The sequence below is a fragment of the Rhinolophus sinicus genome, chromosome 4 (assembly GCF_057876585.1).
Source record: "Rhinolophus sinicus isolate RSI-liver-muscle chromosome 4, RSI-T2T, whole genome shotgun sequence".
In the NCBI taxonomy this organism is placed as follows: Eukaryota; Metazoa; Chordata; class Mammalia; order Chiroptera; family Rhinolophidae; genus Rhinolophus; species Rhinolophus sinicus.
In genome coordinates this window covers 63,714,665-63,732,553 of record NC_142504.1, presented here as the reverse complement: position 1 = coordinate 63,732,553, position 17,889 = coordinate 63,714,665, and the positions used below count along the sequence as shown (strand labels likewise).

The following is a 17,889-nucleotide window of genomic DNA, read 5'->3' as shown; positions in this document are numbered from 1 at the left end:
ATGATGGGATGTGTTCAAAGCAAGGGGGAGTATTTTGAGGGGGATTAATGGCAATGTGTCTTTTACTGTAATACATTTTTTAAAATGTAAACATTCACTGTATTTTTTGATAACACCTCGTATTAATAGGTAATAACATCTAAGAGTTGATTAGCTATAAATTATGCATTTGATCAGTTTTAATTGTTCTTATTCCTTGGCTGGATTCAGCAGGAAAAAGTTGTTGGCCAGCCTATGCTGAGGCATATATAATATGTCAAGGTCACCTAAAGATCTGAGGCACTTCAGGCCATAGCTCTTGGGTATAAACAGGTAGTCTTCTATAAAAATTTCCCTTTAACCAATTGTACATTTAATCAGGTATTTGCTATAACTATGCTTTATCTTTACCCAGTGAATGTAAGAGTACCTGAGGAATTGAAGTTTCCTCATGCTTGCTGTGTTGGCATTGCTTCACAAACCCACCTCAGTGTACTTAATCCAAGTGTGTGCTGGCTACAGGTCAGCATTGGAGTACTCAGCGTTAGTGTTAATGGTGAAAAGGTAAGTTTTCTCTGTCTCTCTTTTGATTTCGCAATTGCATTATGATTAATGCTGGATTTCTCCTTTCCTTTCATACTGCAGAGTATGCCCCCTCCCTTGATGCCTTGCACAGAATCATCAGAATAATATGTTTTTCTTGGTCTCCCTTTTGTTGTAGTATTTATAGTGTAAGAAGTGAAATCTGAATGTGTTTCTCATTTTCCGCCAGTTGTTATTCATTTATTAATCATTATGTTTCATTATTTATTTAGAATATCATGTAAATGTCCTTTTAGTTCTATTATTTAAACCACTGAAAGCTCTTAAATTTCTGGTCTCTACTTTTTGGTTTTGTTATTTGTGATTGAATGTAAAATTACTGTCATTTATCAAAAAAACAAATATTAGGGCCTACACTTTCATTTAGTAAGTTGTCTTTTTGACTAATTTATCTGATCATGTTCTTACATGATCTTTTAAAATACCTGGAAATAATAGTTGTAACATTAACTCACATAGCAGGGGTCTCTCACATGATCTGTAACAACTGCTGAAGTTCTAGAATCTAAATTCTCTTTCATGATCACAATGACCATTTGAATAACATTGAGTTGGGAGTGTGGGAAATATGGATAGCAGCTCCTGTTTTGGAATGTCTTGGTTTTGCAACTGCTACTTGCAGACCAACGTTGGTGGATGGGTTTACTCTACCTTATTACCTCCGACGTAGTAATAGCCTTTATTTACCTGGTAAAATAAGACTTTCTTTATCTTTATCCTACCTTTCCCCTTTTCCTAGCTTTTCCCCTCTGCTTTCAGGTCCTGAGGTTAGATGAAATGCAGCTGATTGGAGGAAAGGGTTGAGGGTGGAAGAGGTGAGACTGGAGGCCTTCTCATGGGTGTGTAGGAAGTAGTGTTGTCTCTGAAAGTAGGAGTAGAAAAGAAGATCCACATTTACAATGAGGAGGGTGTGTTTGAAGTGAATTGTAATCATAGAATTGGAGGCCTGACAAGAAATATTAGAGATCAGTCTAACCCGCCTGCATTATACCAGGAATTAGATCTTAGGGCCATGCACAGGGCTGTGAAACACTGCCGTTTTCAGAGCCCTTTTCAAGGAAAGTGAGAGTATTAATAAGTAAGTTTGCTTTAAAATAGACTAGAATCTGTAAGTTCAACCTGTCTTCATAAGTCTTCATAATTTTAACTAATTGCACTTCACAGATAATGAGTTCTAAGAGTTGGATATTTTTGAAGAGGTAATCAATGTCTAGATTTGGTAGTTTCAGTGACTGGGAAAAGGGATCTTAAACTAGTTGATTCTACTTCTTGATTTTCAATGTGAAGCCATTTTTTAACAAATCATGTGGCACTTTTTTTTAAAGGTGGATCTTTCAGCATATCCCTGTTTAGTTTTCAAGAATAAAGTCATCATTAGACCTCATGCCACCGAAGAGATAAAAGTACTTTTTATACCATCCAATCCTGGGATTTTCAGATGTATATTCAGTGTTGCTTCTTGGCCATTTACAGCAGATGCTGAGGCAATAGTCCAAGCAGAAGCCTTAGCAAGCAGAGTCATTCTCACCGCTATTGCTGAGACCCCTGTAATCGAGGTAACTATTTGTATGCAGGTCTTTGTCATACCTGGCATCTTAATGAAAGCTGTTTAATCTTAGAAGTAATATTTGGGAAAAATGAATTTGTGGGTAAATGTGCCACAGAGTTACTTTCCAGCTAAACATTAGTTCTTAATATCTTCTTATTCCAAAACTTAAAATTATTTCTGTTGTTTTAAAGAAATGTGTATATACTTGCTAAGATGTTTATAAAACAAAGTATTACCTTAAACTCTATTTTCCAACTGATTTTTGTTACATAATTTGATAGTCACTTAAGAAAGTGCCATGTTGATATTCTTCCATTTGTATACCTGAAGATTATTTGCTAGCTGAAAAAGTTTCTCTTCTACAGTCACCCATTTTCTGGAAGTGAAAGAAATTAGATCTAATCTTGTTGGGGTAATGAAGCAGTCACTGGATTATATGCCTCTTTAGAACAATGACTCTCAACCTTGGCTGCACATTGGAATACCACTGGTGTTTTAAATGCACCACAATGCCTGAGGCCTACCCAAACCAACTAAATCAGAATGGAGAGGAGTGCATGGCTAAGTAGCACTAATTTTTAAATCTCACCATGATTATAAATTGCAGCCTTAGTTCACAACTGCGGTTGTACAAAATGTGTCTTGTCTTAATCAATTCTGAGTGAAATCAGAACATATTGAACAAGATTAAGGAATATGGGAGGGAGAGATGGGGAGGGTACAAAACAAAGGAAAAGCAGAACAGCTCTTCATGGTAATTAAAAATTAGTTGATTCCTATTATGTGAATTAACATGTTTGTTTAACCACATTTAACAGGTGTTACTGAACTCCTACTAAAGTTAATCTGTCTCCTTCAACAAAGCTATTAACTGATTCTGTTTAGAATTGGGGTGTGGGGAGTGAGGGGCAGGGTAGCCTCCCAAAGAGGCTGAGGAGAATCATTTAGGGTGTCTTTTCACAGTGCACAAGCTCTCCTTAAACCTTTTCCCAGGGGGAATGCTTAGAAACTTGGCTCCGAAATTTCTTTATTTTCCAGGGCATGGAGGAGGAAGTAGAGTTTGTAGAAGTTCTCATATTATAAACTCTTAATGATCTTTTTCTTTTTGCCTAAGTGCCATTTTATGTGCTTTTCAGCTCTGCGATGCTTGCCATTCTCTAGGTTTGGGTTTTTCAACTTTGGCCCTGTTGACATTTTGGGCTGGATAAATCTTTGTTGGGGGAGAGGGGCTGTCTTGTGTAATGTAAGGTATTTAGCAGTATCTCTGGTCTCTACCCACACGAGGTGTCAGAAGTATCTCCTTTCCCCTAATTATGACAACCAAAAAAGTCTCCAGACGTTACCAAATTACCTCTACTTGAGAACCAATGTCATTAATTTTCTGCATTTCAATAGACCACTAGACTAGGCTTCTGAAATCAGAACAAAGCAATGTTTGTAGTTGTCATATCTTAAGTGGCTCACATAAGTGATATTTAGTAGTGTGAGGCAGTGTTTCCCAAACTGATCTGCTCATTGGAATCACCTGACAATCTTCCAAAAAAATACTGATGACTGTGTCTATGCCTCAGAGATTGTGATTTCATTGGTCTGAGGTGTGGTCTGGGCTTTGAGTCCAACATATAGGCAAGTTTGGGAACCACCAGTGTAAGGGATGTTTCAATGATAGCCAGTCCAGTGAAAGCCTTCTAGGGAGCATGAAACTTGGAGGAGTAATTGGGCCCTGAAGGACCAGCAGGATTTGACTAGGGAACAACATTCCCCATGAAAGATAGTGCAGGAATTTTATACAGAGGCCACATCTATAAAAATTGTTAGTTTACTTTCTTAACTTGATAAAGGATCTCCCACAGGTACCTACAGCAAACATCATATTTTATAGTATATGTGCTTTCACTTTGACTAGATACTGCCAAATTGCTAATTTATGTTCTCAGAAGAAATGTATGCTAGTTCTTATTATTGCTAACATTTGTTATTGTTAGGTTTTAAATTGTTGGCTTACTTTTTGGATGTGAAATAATTGTTTTAGTTTGCATACTTGGATCACTAATGAAGTTGAGCATCCTTTTTATGTTTGTCAGCCATTCTGGTTTACGCTTTGAACCGCCTGTTCATATTTCTTGCCCATTTTTCTGTTGTTTCTAATGTCTTCACTGATTTTTGTAGATGTTTCTTATATTCTGGAGTATAAATCTTTGCTAATAATTATGCTCTCTGATTCTTTTCTCCCATTCCTAGGCTCTTCTTTTCAACTCTTATGTTGTGTTTTGTTTTTTTTTTGGTTGGGCTGAAGTTTTAAATATAGCATAGTCAGGTAAGACGCCATATTCCAGATACAAAACAAGGTGTTTTTTTTCCTCCTACAAAAAAAGTATTCCTTGGAAAAGAAGGAGGAGTTGCTTCAAATTCACTCGTTTAGGATAATGTGTTAGCCTATCGTTACTTGAGTGGGTATCAGTTTGGGACATTCTGAAAAGTCGCTTACATAATTTTTTTTTTTTAAAAGAGACTAAGAAATTTAACCAGATTCAGTGATTATTCCTGATAGTTGTAAATGTTGGATGTTATACACTCGTCTTTTAACTAGCACTTTCAGAAACAATCCAGTAAGTGGTTACGTAGGGATATGTGTATGGGAAAAGTAAAAACAACTGCCCTATATTTTATGAAAGTGTTTCAGCTTGAAATAACTTTCAATGACAGCATCACATATAGATTTAAAAAGTGTTGTGGTATCAGTTTGGGTGCATGTGAGGACTAAGCTTTCTGGACGTGTGAAAACAGCTCAGAAAATATCTCTAGTGATGAAGAAGTCACCAATATTGACAATATTTGTCAGAGTTTGAATACACTTGTTTTCTGACTGGAATATTCTTCCCACAGATCATCACATGGCTCACTGTGTCACTTTTTCTAGGTCTGTCTCTGGTGAGATGTCACCTGAACACTATGAATAGAATGGCAAACCCCACCTGTCCTATCATCCCCACCCTCCCACTTTCTTTTAAAAAGCCTGCTTTACTTTATATTCAGCACTTTAGCATCTGACATACTAAATATTTACCTGTTTATTGTTACTTCTTGCTACAACTAGCATGTAAGCCACTTGAGGGGAATGAAGAATGTCTCTTTGGTTCACTTCAGGACAATGCTTGGCACATAGTAGGGGCTCAATTAATGACTGTTGAACTGTTGATTCAAATAGAAAGTGGAAACAGCAATATTTCAATTTTCTTTTTAAATTAAAGTTTATTGGGGTGATAATTGTTAGTAAAGATACATAGATTTCAGGTGTACAATTCTGTATTACATCATCTATAAATCACATTGTGTGTTCACCACCCAGAGTCAGTTCTTCCATCACCATATATTTGATCCCCTTTACCCTCATCTACCAGCCCCCTTCACCCTTACTCTCTGGTAACCACTAAACTATTGTCTGTGTCTATGAGTTTTTGTTTCTCATTTGTTTGTCTTGTTATTTTGTTGGTTTTGGTTCACATATCAGTGAAATCATATGGTTCTCTGCTTTTTCTGTCTGACTTATTTCACTTAGCATTTTAATCTCAGGATCCATCCATGTCATCACAAATAGTCCTATTTCATCTTTTCTTACTGCCGAATAGTATTCCTTTGTGTATATATATCACAACTTCTTTATCCATTCATCTATCGAAGGACATTTTGGTTGTTTCCATGTCTTGGCCACCGTAGACAAAGCTGCAATGAACATTGGAGCACACGTGTCTTTATGTTTAAATGTTTTCAGATGTTTTGGGTAGATACCCAGGAGAGGGATTGCTGGGTCATATGGTAATTCTATTTGTAATTTTTTGAGGAACCTCCACACGGCCTTCCATAACGGCTGCACCAGTCTGCATTCCCACCAACAGTGTATGGGGATTCCTTTTTCTCCACAGCTTCTCCAACACTTGTTACTATTTGTCTTGTTGATGATAGCCATTCTGACTGAGGTGAGATGATATCTCCTGGTGGTTTTGATTTGCATTTCTCTGATGATTAGTGATGTTGAGCATTTTTTCATTTGTCTATTTGCCATTTGTATGTCCTCTTTGGAGAAATGTCTCTTCAGGTCCTCTGCCCGTGTTTCAATTGGGTTGCTTGTTTTTTTATTGTTGAATTGCATGAGTTCCTTGCATATTTTGGATATTAGCCCCTTATCGGAGGCACTGTTTGCAAAAATCTTCTCCCATTCAGTTGGTTGCCTCTTTATTTTGTCTATGGTTTCTTTTGCTGTGCAGAAGTTTTTAAGTTTCATATAGTCCCATTCATTTATTTTAGCTTTCACTTCCCTTGCCTTTGGAGTCAAATTCATGAAACGCTCTTTGAACCGAAGGTCCATAAGTTTAGTACCTATGTTTTCTTCTATGCAGTTTATTGTGTCAGGTCTTATGCTTAAGTCTTTGATCCATTTTGAATTAATTTGGGTACATGGTGACAAACAGCAGTCCAGTTTCATTCTTTTGCACGTGGCTTTCCAATTCTGCTAGCACCATTTATTGAAGAGGCTGTCTTTTCTCCATTGTATGTTTTTAGCTTCTTTGTCAAAAATTATTTGTCCATATTTATGTGGTTTTATTTCCGGGTTCTCAATTCTATTCCATTGGTTTAAAATTTATATATTTTTAAAATATTATATTACATATAACATATACATGTGCCAAAACGGATGAGTATAGTCAGTTAGGTATTTCATCCATATTGCTAAAGATGTATATGTTAAAGTTGGCCAAAAAGACTTTTTCCATCTTCTCTTTGAGAAATTGGATTGTTGTGTATTTTATAGTTTCCAAATTTTTGGAAGTGTTTCAGCTGCCTTCCCCCAACATCTCCCCAACTTTGTGGTCTGAATTTAGTTGTAGAGGGGGAAAGGGAAAGAAATTCCATAGTCTGTTCAGTTTTTGTTAATGTTTCTTACATGCCTGCAATAGATGGCTCTTCTTTCTCTGAGGTGCAAGAGTTCTTTTAAGTGTCCTTCAGCTCTCATTTGTTACTTAGCTCCATCCTTCTGTTTTATTACTAATATTTTTGTTTGCTTAGTCTTTTGGCCTCTGAGGAGGATTGTGGATTTGTAGATTACTTCTTATAAGTCTTTTGATTTCTGTTATTGGATATTCTGCAGCTCTATTGTTACATGTGTTTAGGTTCAGGATTGTTTTATCATCTAAGTGAAATGGTTCCTTTTTAAGTAATGATTCTCTTTATCCCTATTGTCTCAAAGTCTATTTTGACTAATGTTAATATTGTATGTCACCTTTTTTTTTTTGTTTAGTAATTTCCTGATATATCTGTTTCCATATCTTTATTTTTAAGTCTTCAACCGCTATTTTGTTATAGTGTCTCTTTAAAGATTCTAGGTTGTTTTCCACCTTTCCTGATTCTCGCTGAATAGATTAAATTTTTCTTTCATCCTTCCTTTGCATCTGCATTAGTTTGGAGGTTACGCATTTCTATTCCCCCTCCGTTCTTATTTTAAAATTGGTTACTCACGTCTGAAATTAATCAGGAGCTCTATTCTAGTCCCAAACAACACAAGAAGCTTGAATCATTTTAATGCTGATCTTTTCCTTTTGTATTATTTTTGAATAATTATTTCAGTTCCACATGGTTTTAAAACCCCCACATTAAATTTTTTTTTAACAGATCAAGCTACTTATACTGTTTTATTTTTGCTCACTACTGCTTCTTAAATCGCTTGTTTTTCCCTTCCTCATGGACTCTATTCGCTTATCTGTATTTAAAATGTTCTTATTTTATAATTTATTTCAGATTATTTCTAGTTCTTCAGGTTCTAATTCTTCTGCTAGTTAGTTTTGCTGGGTTTCCCTGATTATTTTCTTCATGTGGTTTCTAAGTTTTTAATGTTTAAAAAATTTTAGTGTGAGCGCACATGCATGGAGCCTGCCTTTTGCTATAGAAATCCCAAGTGTCCTGATTTTTAAAAGTGACCCTGGAGAGCCCTTTGCATAAATGCTGGGGGTACAAAAGTTTCATTGATTTTTCAGCTTATAGCTCCCATACCTGCTGTGGCGCAGGTTTAGGGTTTCATTTTCTTGTAAATGGTCTTCCAGTGCCCACCCATCCATGGACAGCTTCCCTGTTGTCTTCTCTGACATAGAAACAGAGTGTTTCCAGTTTTCATAAAGAGGGCACTTCTTTGAATTTCTGCACCTTGTGCAGGGAGTTCAAATTCTGTTCAAAACTTGCCCTGCCCCCAACAAGCTCAGGGTCCTATCTTTTGTTCTGAAGGGTGTTAAAGCTCAGCTACCCAAACCTTCATTGGCCACTGTCGAAGTTGCCTCCAGTTTACCAGTCTGTTTTTGATTTCCCTGTATTTTAGGTTTGGCTAGGCCAAAAAAATTTTGTGTATGTTAAATATTATCCAACATTTCTACATGTATGGTTGTGAGGGATCTGTTTAGGTGGGTCTCCCTTGTTTAAAGAACTCAGTCTGTTGCAATGATTGGCACTTACTTTAAACTTTTGATATTTCTATTTTGATATCACTTTAAACATTTTTAGTATTGTCAGAAGTTTGGGCTAAATCTGAAAATGCCAATGTGTGTTTGAAGGAAATTGAGAAGTCAGTATTGTAATAATAGAACTCGTTGAAGGGAGGCTTATGTATTTTATTAAATTGTCAGTTTGTCTTAAGATCTAATAGTCTTTCAGAGTAACAGCAGTTAAGATGTTATTTTGTTCAGGAATGTATTTGAGTACATTGGCTACCTCAGAGAAAGAATTTAACATTTATTTATTTTTTAGAAATAGCAATTATGAAATAGTCTGGGAAAATTAGGTAAGTTCACCTTCAATGTTGACTCTGTGGCAGAAAGAGCAGAGATGTGAACATAAGCTGTGACATTTATTAATATGTTACTTTTTATAAATTGGTTCTTTTTTTCATAATTAGGTAGAAACAGAAAAGAAAGATGTTCTTGATTTTGGTGACTTGACTTATGGAGGCTGGAAAGCTCTCCCATTAAAATTGATAAACAAGACACATGCCACCGTGCCAATCAGACTTACTATTAATGCTGTAAGTACTAATGCACAATAAGAAACCATTCACAGAGCACATTGATTTTGAATTGTAGACACTGCTAATACCATTCCTGGTTAATTTTTTTTATGACAGTAAATTTTTTTGTTAAGGATTCTGTCAACAAATTTAACATTATACCAACATTACACTATTGGCTTTACTGAAACTGCTTCTTCTGTTTCTGAACAGAATGCCGTAGCCTGGCGCTGCTTCACGTTTTCCAAGGAAGCAGTCCATGCTGCTATGAAAATTGTTCCTTATGCTGATGTGATTGCTCAGTTGGCAGCTCCTTCAGTGATCAATCACATGATGCCAGCCAGTTACGACGGTCAGGTAAGCCAGATGGGTTGAAGAACTGGTTTAGAATTAAAGAGGAAGTTAAGTTTCCAAACTGTTTTACTTTCATTAAGATTTTAATGGAAGATTAACATCTTTAAGATTTTAATTTTAATACCAGTGTACATTAAAAAAAAATTTTTTTTACAGGATCCAGAGTTTCTGATTATTTGGATTCTTTTCCATAGTCCAAAGAAACGGATCACTTCTTCAGGTATCATGTTTACATTTTATGGGAACTGCTCTACTCTGTACCTGAATAAATTACAAAATTGGGGCTTATTTCCTTTGTTCAGTAAATATGAATACTTTGAGTAATTTGTCAAATATTTTATGTTGTTTTAAAAATGGGGGCAGAGAGCATGCTATTTTGGGTCAAATCCATGTAATTATGGGTAACCTAAGCAAGTACCACTGAAAGCATTTTGGGATCTTTTTTGTTAATTGATTTTATTACATATAACAATGGGATATTTTCTTCCTTTTTCTCCTTTCTCTCCTCCACTTATTTTTGTTCCTCTTTGTTCTTTAAAAAATTATCTTACTTAAGATTTCTTATGACTCCTGAGGGCATAGTGTTTGACCACTCATGGCATTTAGACTTAAGTAACTCTGGTGTCAAAACTAAAAGAATGAACTTTTATAGAGATTCTGGACTCAGCAGAAGAATTCTTGGCAAGAGTTGATATAGAAGTTGATAGCCCAAACCCTACACCAGTTATTAAAAGTATTAGTCTTCGAGCAAGAGCAGGAATAGCTAGGATCCATGCTCCAAAAGACTTACAGGTACTCTAAACTCTTCTTTTTGCCATTATTTTCTGTTCAGGTTAATTCTATTATAATTGTGACTATTTTTTTAAATGCCTGTTTTACCTCATCCTCTAGACTATGCATTTATTTGCCAGTGTGGCTTCCTCAACAAAGCAGCACTTACCTTTGAAAAATGCTGGGAATATTGACGTTTACTTAGACGTCAAGGTAAGAATCTGTATCAGTGCTATAACATAGTATTTCCTCAGACTATGAGACTGAGTATCTCCTCACATTCTGAAGGTTGCTATGCTACCTACCTTGTCAGAGTGCCATGGGGATCAAATGGAAGAATCTGTGCGAGCGCTTTAAAAGTTGGGGGTTACACTAGTGTAAAGTAGATGATAAGGAACTTTAGTATCTAGTGTTTCATACATAAGAACCAAGTTCTTGATTAGTTCCTAAAAAATTTGTGTGTTCTCCTGTGGCTAGGTAGAATTGGAGGAGAGTGATCCACATGCATAGACATTATTTCTGAGACATGTGGGTGAGTAAGAGGGTGGGGTGTTAGTGACCAGGAATTAGGGATGGGTGGAAGATGAAGTTTGTTATGGAAGAGGAAGGAGAAAGGAATATCCTTTCCAAGAGAATAAGACAAAACAAGAAAGTGATGGACAAAGAGGAAGGGAAAAAATAACCTGTCATAATAAATGAGAAAGGCATAGAAGACAAGGAGAGTAACTGAATAAAAGCCATATTTGCATAGGTTTGCATTTAGTTATAATTATATAAATATTTAGATCCCAGATCAAGGAAGTCACTTTTCAGTGGATCCAGAGACTCTATTCCTCAAACCTGGAGAAGAACACGAAGTTACCATTTCATTTACTCCAAAGGATCCCAAAGGCTATGAGGAAAGGTAATGTAAAATTGTTTATAATGACAAGTTTTTACTCACTTCTCAAAACAGCCATTTATTTAGATGTACTTCAGTCCACAGCTTGAATGATAGAGTACATGTTTTACCTTACCTAACAGATGATACAGCTCTATCGAACCTCTTTCATTTAGCCTCAAATTTTCTTCTTTTGTTTACTAAAAATCTCCTTTTAAACCAGCTGACTAGAAATTAAAAAATCACTATTTTGAAGCATATTCTGACAAAAGAAAATAATAGAATGTCAATCTTAATGTTTCTCATTAACTTTTTCTCTCTCCAAGGAAACCATTGGTTCACCTTGTCAGTTGTTAGTTTAAGATATTTTTCCCCACCCTTTCTCAGAGCCTGTAACTTTTTTGGCCCCAAGTCATAAATGAGTGAATATCATCATACATTGGTCAGAACACCATTGTCATTAGTATTTGAACTTGCTTGATAAACTTAGCACACACTGTTTTGAGACACACCTGAGCTATCTACTGCCTGGGTTACAGAATGCCTTAGAGTGCTCAGTCTGCTATTGTGACCTTACCAAAGAATAACTGACCTATGCAAATGTAAATTCTTGTGCCTGGAGCACTCATCCTCAACTTCACTTGGTTAACTCCTTCATCTGGGAAGCTTTCCTCAACTTGTCCCAAATTCCTCATAAATAGTACATTGGTACCTCAGTTTTCGAATGTAATCCATGAGTTTTGAAACGTTCAAAAACAGCCGACAGCTAGGCCTCAGGATCTTGCACTCAGCAGAAGCCATGTGACATGTCTGAATTCTTAGTTGTGTTCAAAAACCGAAGCATTTACTTCTGGGTTTACGGCGTTCGTAAACCAAAATGTTAGTCAATGGAGACGTTCGAAAACTGAGGTACCACTGTATTCAGTAGTGTTCTGTAGCTCCGTGAACTTCTCCTTTCCCACCATGTAGATGGTATTAGGACACTTTCTTTCATTGTCTGTAGTCTCTGGAATATAAGCTCTAAGGGTGGGAATGTCATTGTATCCTCAGCACCTAGCTCAGTCTCTTAGACAAAGGAAGCATGTAGGAAGTAGTTGCCAAAAGAATTGAATTCTGGATGTTCAACTTAAATGATTTTCTTTGTTAGGATCTTGAAAATATTTGTGCAGCCATTTGGACCTCAGTATGAAGTGGTGTTAAAAGGTGAAGTTGTTTCTTCAGGAAGTAAACCTCTGATATCTGGATCTTGCTGCTCGTATATTCCATCGATTTTATCCAACAAGCAGTTTCTGGCTTGGGGAGGTGTCCCTCTGGGTAGAACACAGTGAGTATGCATGTAGCAGCCTCTGAGTGCTAAGATTTTGTCATTGCCTAATATTCTCTGCTGTATTAGTTAATGACCCTGTTAATGTTTATAGAATTGAGTAAAGCTGTCTTATAGTCCTTAAACTTTCTATTATGAACTCACATTTTTTAGCTAAAATTTTCACCTCTTTTTAAATGCATTCCAAAAAATACAGGTTTCAATTTTCTTAAGCTTTTGGTGAATTCTCTGCTGATTTCCAAATCTAGGCAACTAAGAGTACCCTTTGTTCCTTTGGAAAGCACTATGAAAAAATAGGACGAAAAAATACTCTATTTAAAGAGTTTACAAACTAGTTGGTGAATACTTTGTACTGTAAAGTAAAAGGTATAAGAGGTATCTAGTAGAGCTTATATGTTCTGTCACAGCTTAATTTGAATTATATATCTAATTTTATTTTTATATTAATTCTGATTATACATTATTATACCTCTGAGTTAATAAAATTAATTGGCATAAATATTTAGTATGTACAGTAATATTTTTCCCTTCAGAAGCTAGCAACGTAGCCAAATTTTTTTACCAACCTCAAATCAATACAAACTTCCGATTAACAACTTAGGTAATTATTAAACCTAAATGTTTGTTTACTCTTTTATATTTTACACTTTTGTGTTTGTCCTAAATGTTTTACCTATATATTTCTAAGACACCTGAAAGATAAGAAACTTCTGACTGAATCTCTACTACAGGTGTGAAGAAATTAGTTCTTTAAAATTATAGTTTTTTAGTGCAAAAAGGATCTAATTGAACTTCCTTACTTTATATAGAGTTCATACATCTGCATAACTACTCATGTAGTCATCTGTACCTTGTCTTGCTCCAAAAGCAGCTTTCAAAAAGACATAATAATAGTAAGATAAAAACAATTAAGTGGAAAATGACATATGTGGGAAAATGAGATGTAGTAATCATAAAGGTGGCACCGGAAGGCTTGCTGAGAGACCCTGTGCATTTGCCTTGATGCAGGTCTCAGCATCATTATTAAATGAGTCACAGGATTCAGAGGTTAAGAACAAACCATTAACTGTGTAAGAGAATATAGCCATTTCTGCTACCGACTTGAGAGAGGTGTTTCTTCAGGAATCCCTTTAAAGAGAAATCCATGTAATATAGTGAATCTCAAAGAAAAACAACCTCACAGGAAATACTCAGAAAGCTCCCCTTTAGATGCTCCAATTTGGAATACTCAGTAAAGGCATCTCTGAGTGCTGAAGCATGTGGTATTTGATTTTGAGATACTTTAGGCACCTAGAAGAATGCATGGACTGCATGTTTTTAATTAGCTCTCCGTAAAGATTTCTCTCAGACTTTTCAAAAATCCTGAGTGGCAGTGAGTGTGAGGCACTACACCCTCTTCAGTAGTTCCTGTGTTGTTGGTTATATGTGTCATATGCTTTTTGTAGCCATTTAAGATGGAATCAGGATTGACATTTACATTGAAGGGAAGGGCTGAACAATGACATGTGCCTAAGGAGGTTTTTCTGGTTCTGTACAGTTGAACCCGAACAGTGTGAACATGCCAAAATTTTCCTTGAAACATTAATTTGTGGTCTGCTCCAATACATGTACAAATAGCTGATTCAGGCCTTTAGTTCTGTGCTATGGAAGGTGACCAAAATAATTTAGCTCACCCATTAATGTCTAAGATAAAAAGAAAAGGAAAAATTATTTTCGGTATGCCTTAGCATCATAGCACTTATCCTAGAACTGCTCTTGTCCATTAAGTTAGACACAGAAGAAAGCCATCATCTCACCATCATGATGATGGTGAGATCCATCATCATCCTTGTGTTCCTGACAGAATTCCCTGCCTTGTGATAAAATTTGTAATAAATGATTAATATTGTAGAGACGGCTGTTCTTAAAATCCAGTTCCTCCTCAGATGCCATAACATCCTGAAATCTCACTCACAACTCATCTAATACAAAATTAGCATGTGCTAAACTTTTTTGTTGTTGTTGTTTATTATCATTAATTTTTATTTAACTTTCTAGTTTTAGGCTTTAAGAGGTTGATTAAGCCCTTAAAACTTGATCATCACATATTCTTTTTTTCTTTTTTTAACTTTTTAAAATTTTTTATTAGTTTCAGGTGCACAAAACAAAGTAATAGACGTTTGTCATTTTATATCCCTTACACTGTGTCAACCCCCACCCACATCAACTATCCCTCTGACATCGCACACAGCCATTACATTTCGACTGTCTCTATTCCTAATGCTGAACTCCGCTTCTTGTAAGTATATACATATACATATATATGTATATATGTATTCTCTCTATTCCTAATGCTGTACTCTGTTTCTTGTAACTATATACATGTATGTGTGTGTGTGTATATATATATATATACATACACACACACATACATGTATATAAACTTATAGTTGACATTCATTATTGTTTAGCTTCAGGTGTACAGTGCAATGATCAGGCATCTACATCTTCCCTGAGGTGATCTCCCTAACGAGACAAGTGTCCATCGGATACCCTACAAAATCTTTACAACATTATTGATTACATTCCCCAAATTAACTTTTGTAACGCCTTGGCAATCTTGTGGTTACTGACTGCTTTCTAATCCCCTTACCTCCCCCCTCCCATCTAGCAGCCCTCAGTTTTTCCTCTATGTCTCCGAAACTGTTTCTGATTAGTTCATTCACTTATTCTTTTCTTTAGATTCCACATATAAGTGAGATCATATGGTATTGGTCTTTCTCTTTCTGACTTACTTCACTTAACATAATGTTCTTTAGGTCCATCCATGTTGTTGCAAATGGTAAGATTTCTTTCTTCTTTATGGCTGCGTAATAACTCCATTGTATAAATGTACCACAGTTTCTTAATCCAGTCATCTACTGATGGGCATTTCGGTTGTTTCCGTGTCTTGGCTATTGTGTATAGTGCTGCAATAAACATAGGAGTGCATACAGTTTTTTGAATTACACAGAGTTTTGGATTTGTCCGGACAGATACCTAGGAGTGGAATTGCTGGATCACAAGGTAGTTCGATTTTCAGATTTTTAAGATACCTCCATACTGTTTTCCACAGTGGCTGCACCAATCTGCAATCCCACAAACAGTGCACAAGGGTTCCCTTTTCTCCACATCCTCGCCAGCACTTGTTGTTTGTTGATTTATTGATGATAGCCATTTTGACTGGGGCGAGGTGGAATCTCATTGTGATTTTTATTTGCATTTCTCTGATGATTAGTGAGGTTGAGCATTTTTTCATATGTCTGTTTGCCATCTGTATATCCTTTTTAGAAAAATGTCTCTTAATGTCCTCTGCCCATTTTTCAGTTGGGTTGTTTGTTTTTTTGGAGTTGAGTTAAGTGAGTTTTTTATAAATTTGGGATATTAACCCCTTATCGGATACATCATTGGCAAATATCTTTCCCATTCAGTAGGATCCCTTTTTGTTTTATTGATGGTTTCCTTTTCTGTGGAAAAACTTTTTAGTTTGATGTAATCCCACATGTTTATTTTTTCTCTTAATTCCCTTGTGCGAGGGGATATATTAGTAAAAATCTTACCCCGGGTAATATCTGTAAAGTCTCTTCCTATATTTTCTTCTAGGAATTTTATGGTTTCAGATCTTACATTTAAGTCTTTAAGCCATTTTGAATTTATTTTTGTATATGGTGTAAGGAGGTGGTCCAGCTTCATTTTTTTGCATGTGTCTGTCCAGGTTTCCCAGCACCATTTATTGAATAGACTGTCTTTAACCCACCATACATTCTTGCTTCCATTGTCATAGGCATGGATTTATTTCTGGGCTCTTTATTCTGTTCCATTGATCTACATGTCTATTTTTATGCCAGTACCATGCTGTTTGACTACTGTAGCCTTGTAGTATAGTTTGATGTCAGGTATCGTTATACCTCCCATTTTGTTCTTATTTCTCAAGATTGCTGAGGGTATCCGGGATCTTTTATACTTCCATATAAATTTTAGGATTATATGTTCTATTTCTGTGAAAAACGTCGTTGGTAGTTTGATAGGAATTGCATTGAATATGTATATTGCCTTAGGCAGTATGGATATTTTAACTATATTAATTCTTCCTGTCCATGAACATGGTGTGTGTTTCCATCTAGTTGTATCTTCTTTCATTTCTTTCTTCAGTGTCTTATAATTTTCTGAGTACAGATCTTTTACTTCTTTGGTTAAATTTCTTCCCAGGTATTTTATAGTCTTTGAAGCAATTGTAAATGGGATTGTTTTTTTAATTTCTCCTTCTGATGTTTTATTATTGGTATTACAAATGCAACTGATTTCTGAATATTAGTTTTGTGTCCTGCTACTTTACTAAATTCATCTATCAGCTCTAATAGTTTCTTGGTGGAGTTTTTAGGGTTCTCTATGTATAGTGTCATGTCATCTGCATATAACGACAATTTTACTTCCTCCTTACCGATTTGGATGCCTTTTATTTCTTTTTCTTGTCTAATTGCTGTGGCTAGAACTTCCATCACTATGTTGAATAGAAGTGGAGAAAGTGGGCAACCTTGCCTTGTTCCTGATCTTAAGGGGAATGGTTTTAGCTTTTCCCCCATTGAGTATGATGTTAGCTGGGGGTTTATCATATATGGCCTTTGTTATATTGAGATATGATCCCTCTATTCCCACTTTCTTAAGGGTTCTCATCATAAATGGCTGCTGGATTTTGTCAAATGCTTTTTCTGCATCTATTGATATGATCATGTGATTTTATTTTTCATTTTGTTACTGTGGTGTATCACATTAATTGATTTGCGGATGTTGAACCACCCTTGCATACCAGGGATGAATCCCACTTGATCATGATGTATGATCTTTTTAATGTATTGCTGAATTCTGTTCGCTAATATTTTGTTGAGCATTTTTGCATCTATGTTCATTAGAGATATCGGCCTGTAGTTTTCTTTTTTTGTGGTGTCTTTGTCTGATTTGGGCATCGCGTGATAGTGGCCTCATAAAAAGAGTTTGGGAGTCTTGCCTCCTGGATTTTTTGGAAGAGCTTGAGGAGAATAGGTGATAATTCTTTTTTGAATTTTTTGTAAAATTCACCATCTGGTCCAGAGCTTTTGTTTGTTGGGAGACTGTTGATTACTGATTCAATTTTCTGGTGGTAATCAGTCTATTCAAGTTTTCTGTTTCTTCTTGAGTTAGCTTTGGAAGGTTGTACGCCTCTAGAAAATTGTACATTTCTTCCAGATTGTCAAATTTGTCGGCATATAGTTGCTTATAGTAATTTCTTAATTTTTTTTGTATTTCTGTGGTGTCTGTTGTCACTTCTCTTTCATTTCTGATTTTATTAATTTGGGTTTTCTCTCCCTTTTTTTGATGAGTCTGGCTAA

At 35.8% G+C, this 17,889-nt stretch overlaps 1 protein-coding gene across 9 annotated transcripts in view; it reads left to right on the top strand.

Annotated features, from left to right (window-relative positions):
- Window positions 1-17,889, top strand: part of CEP192 (centrosomal protein 192) — a 160,141-nt gene that overhangs the window by 100,534 nt on the left and 41,718 nt on the right. For all 9 annotated transcript variants that reach the window (XM_074340409.2, XM_074340412.2, XM_088797891.1 and 6 more), the window contains 9 exons: window positions 395-543; window positions 1,908-2,138; window positions 9,069-9,194; window positions 9,390-9,533; window positions 9,687-9,750; window positions 10,183-10,322; window positions 10,422-10,514; window positions 11,087-11,205; window positions 12,329-12,505. In XM_074340409.2, the coding sequence (XP_074196510.2) occupies window positions 395-543; window positions 1,908-2,138; window positions 9,069-9,194; window positions 9,390-9,533; window positions 9,687-9,750; window positions 10,183-10,322; window positions 10,422-10,514; window positions 11,087-11,205; window positions 12,329-12,505 (1,243 nt within the window). The remainder of the gene's footprint in view (window positions 1-394; window positions 544-1,907; window positions 2,139-9,068; window positions 9,195-9,389; window positions 9,534-9,686; window positions 9,751-10,182; window positions 10,323-10,421; window positions 10,515-11,086; window positions 11,206-12,328; window positions 12,506-17,889) is intronic.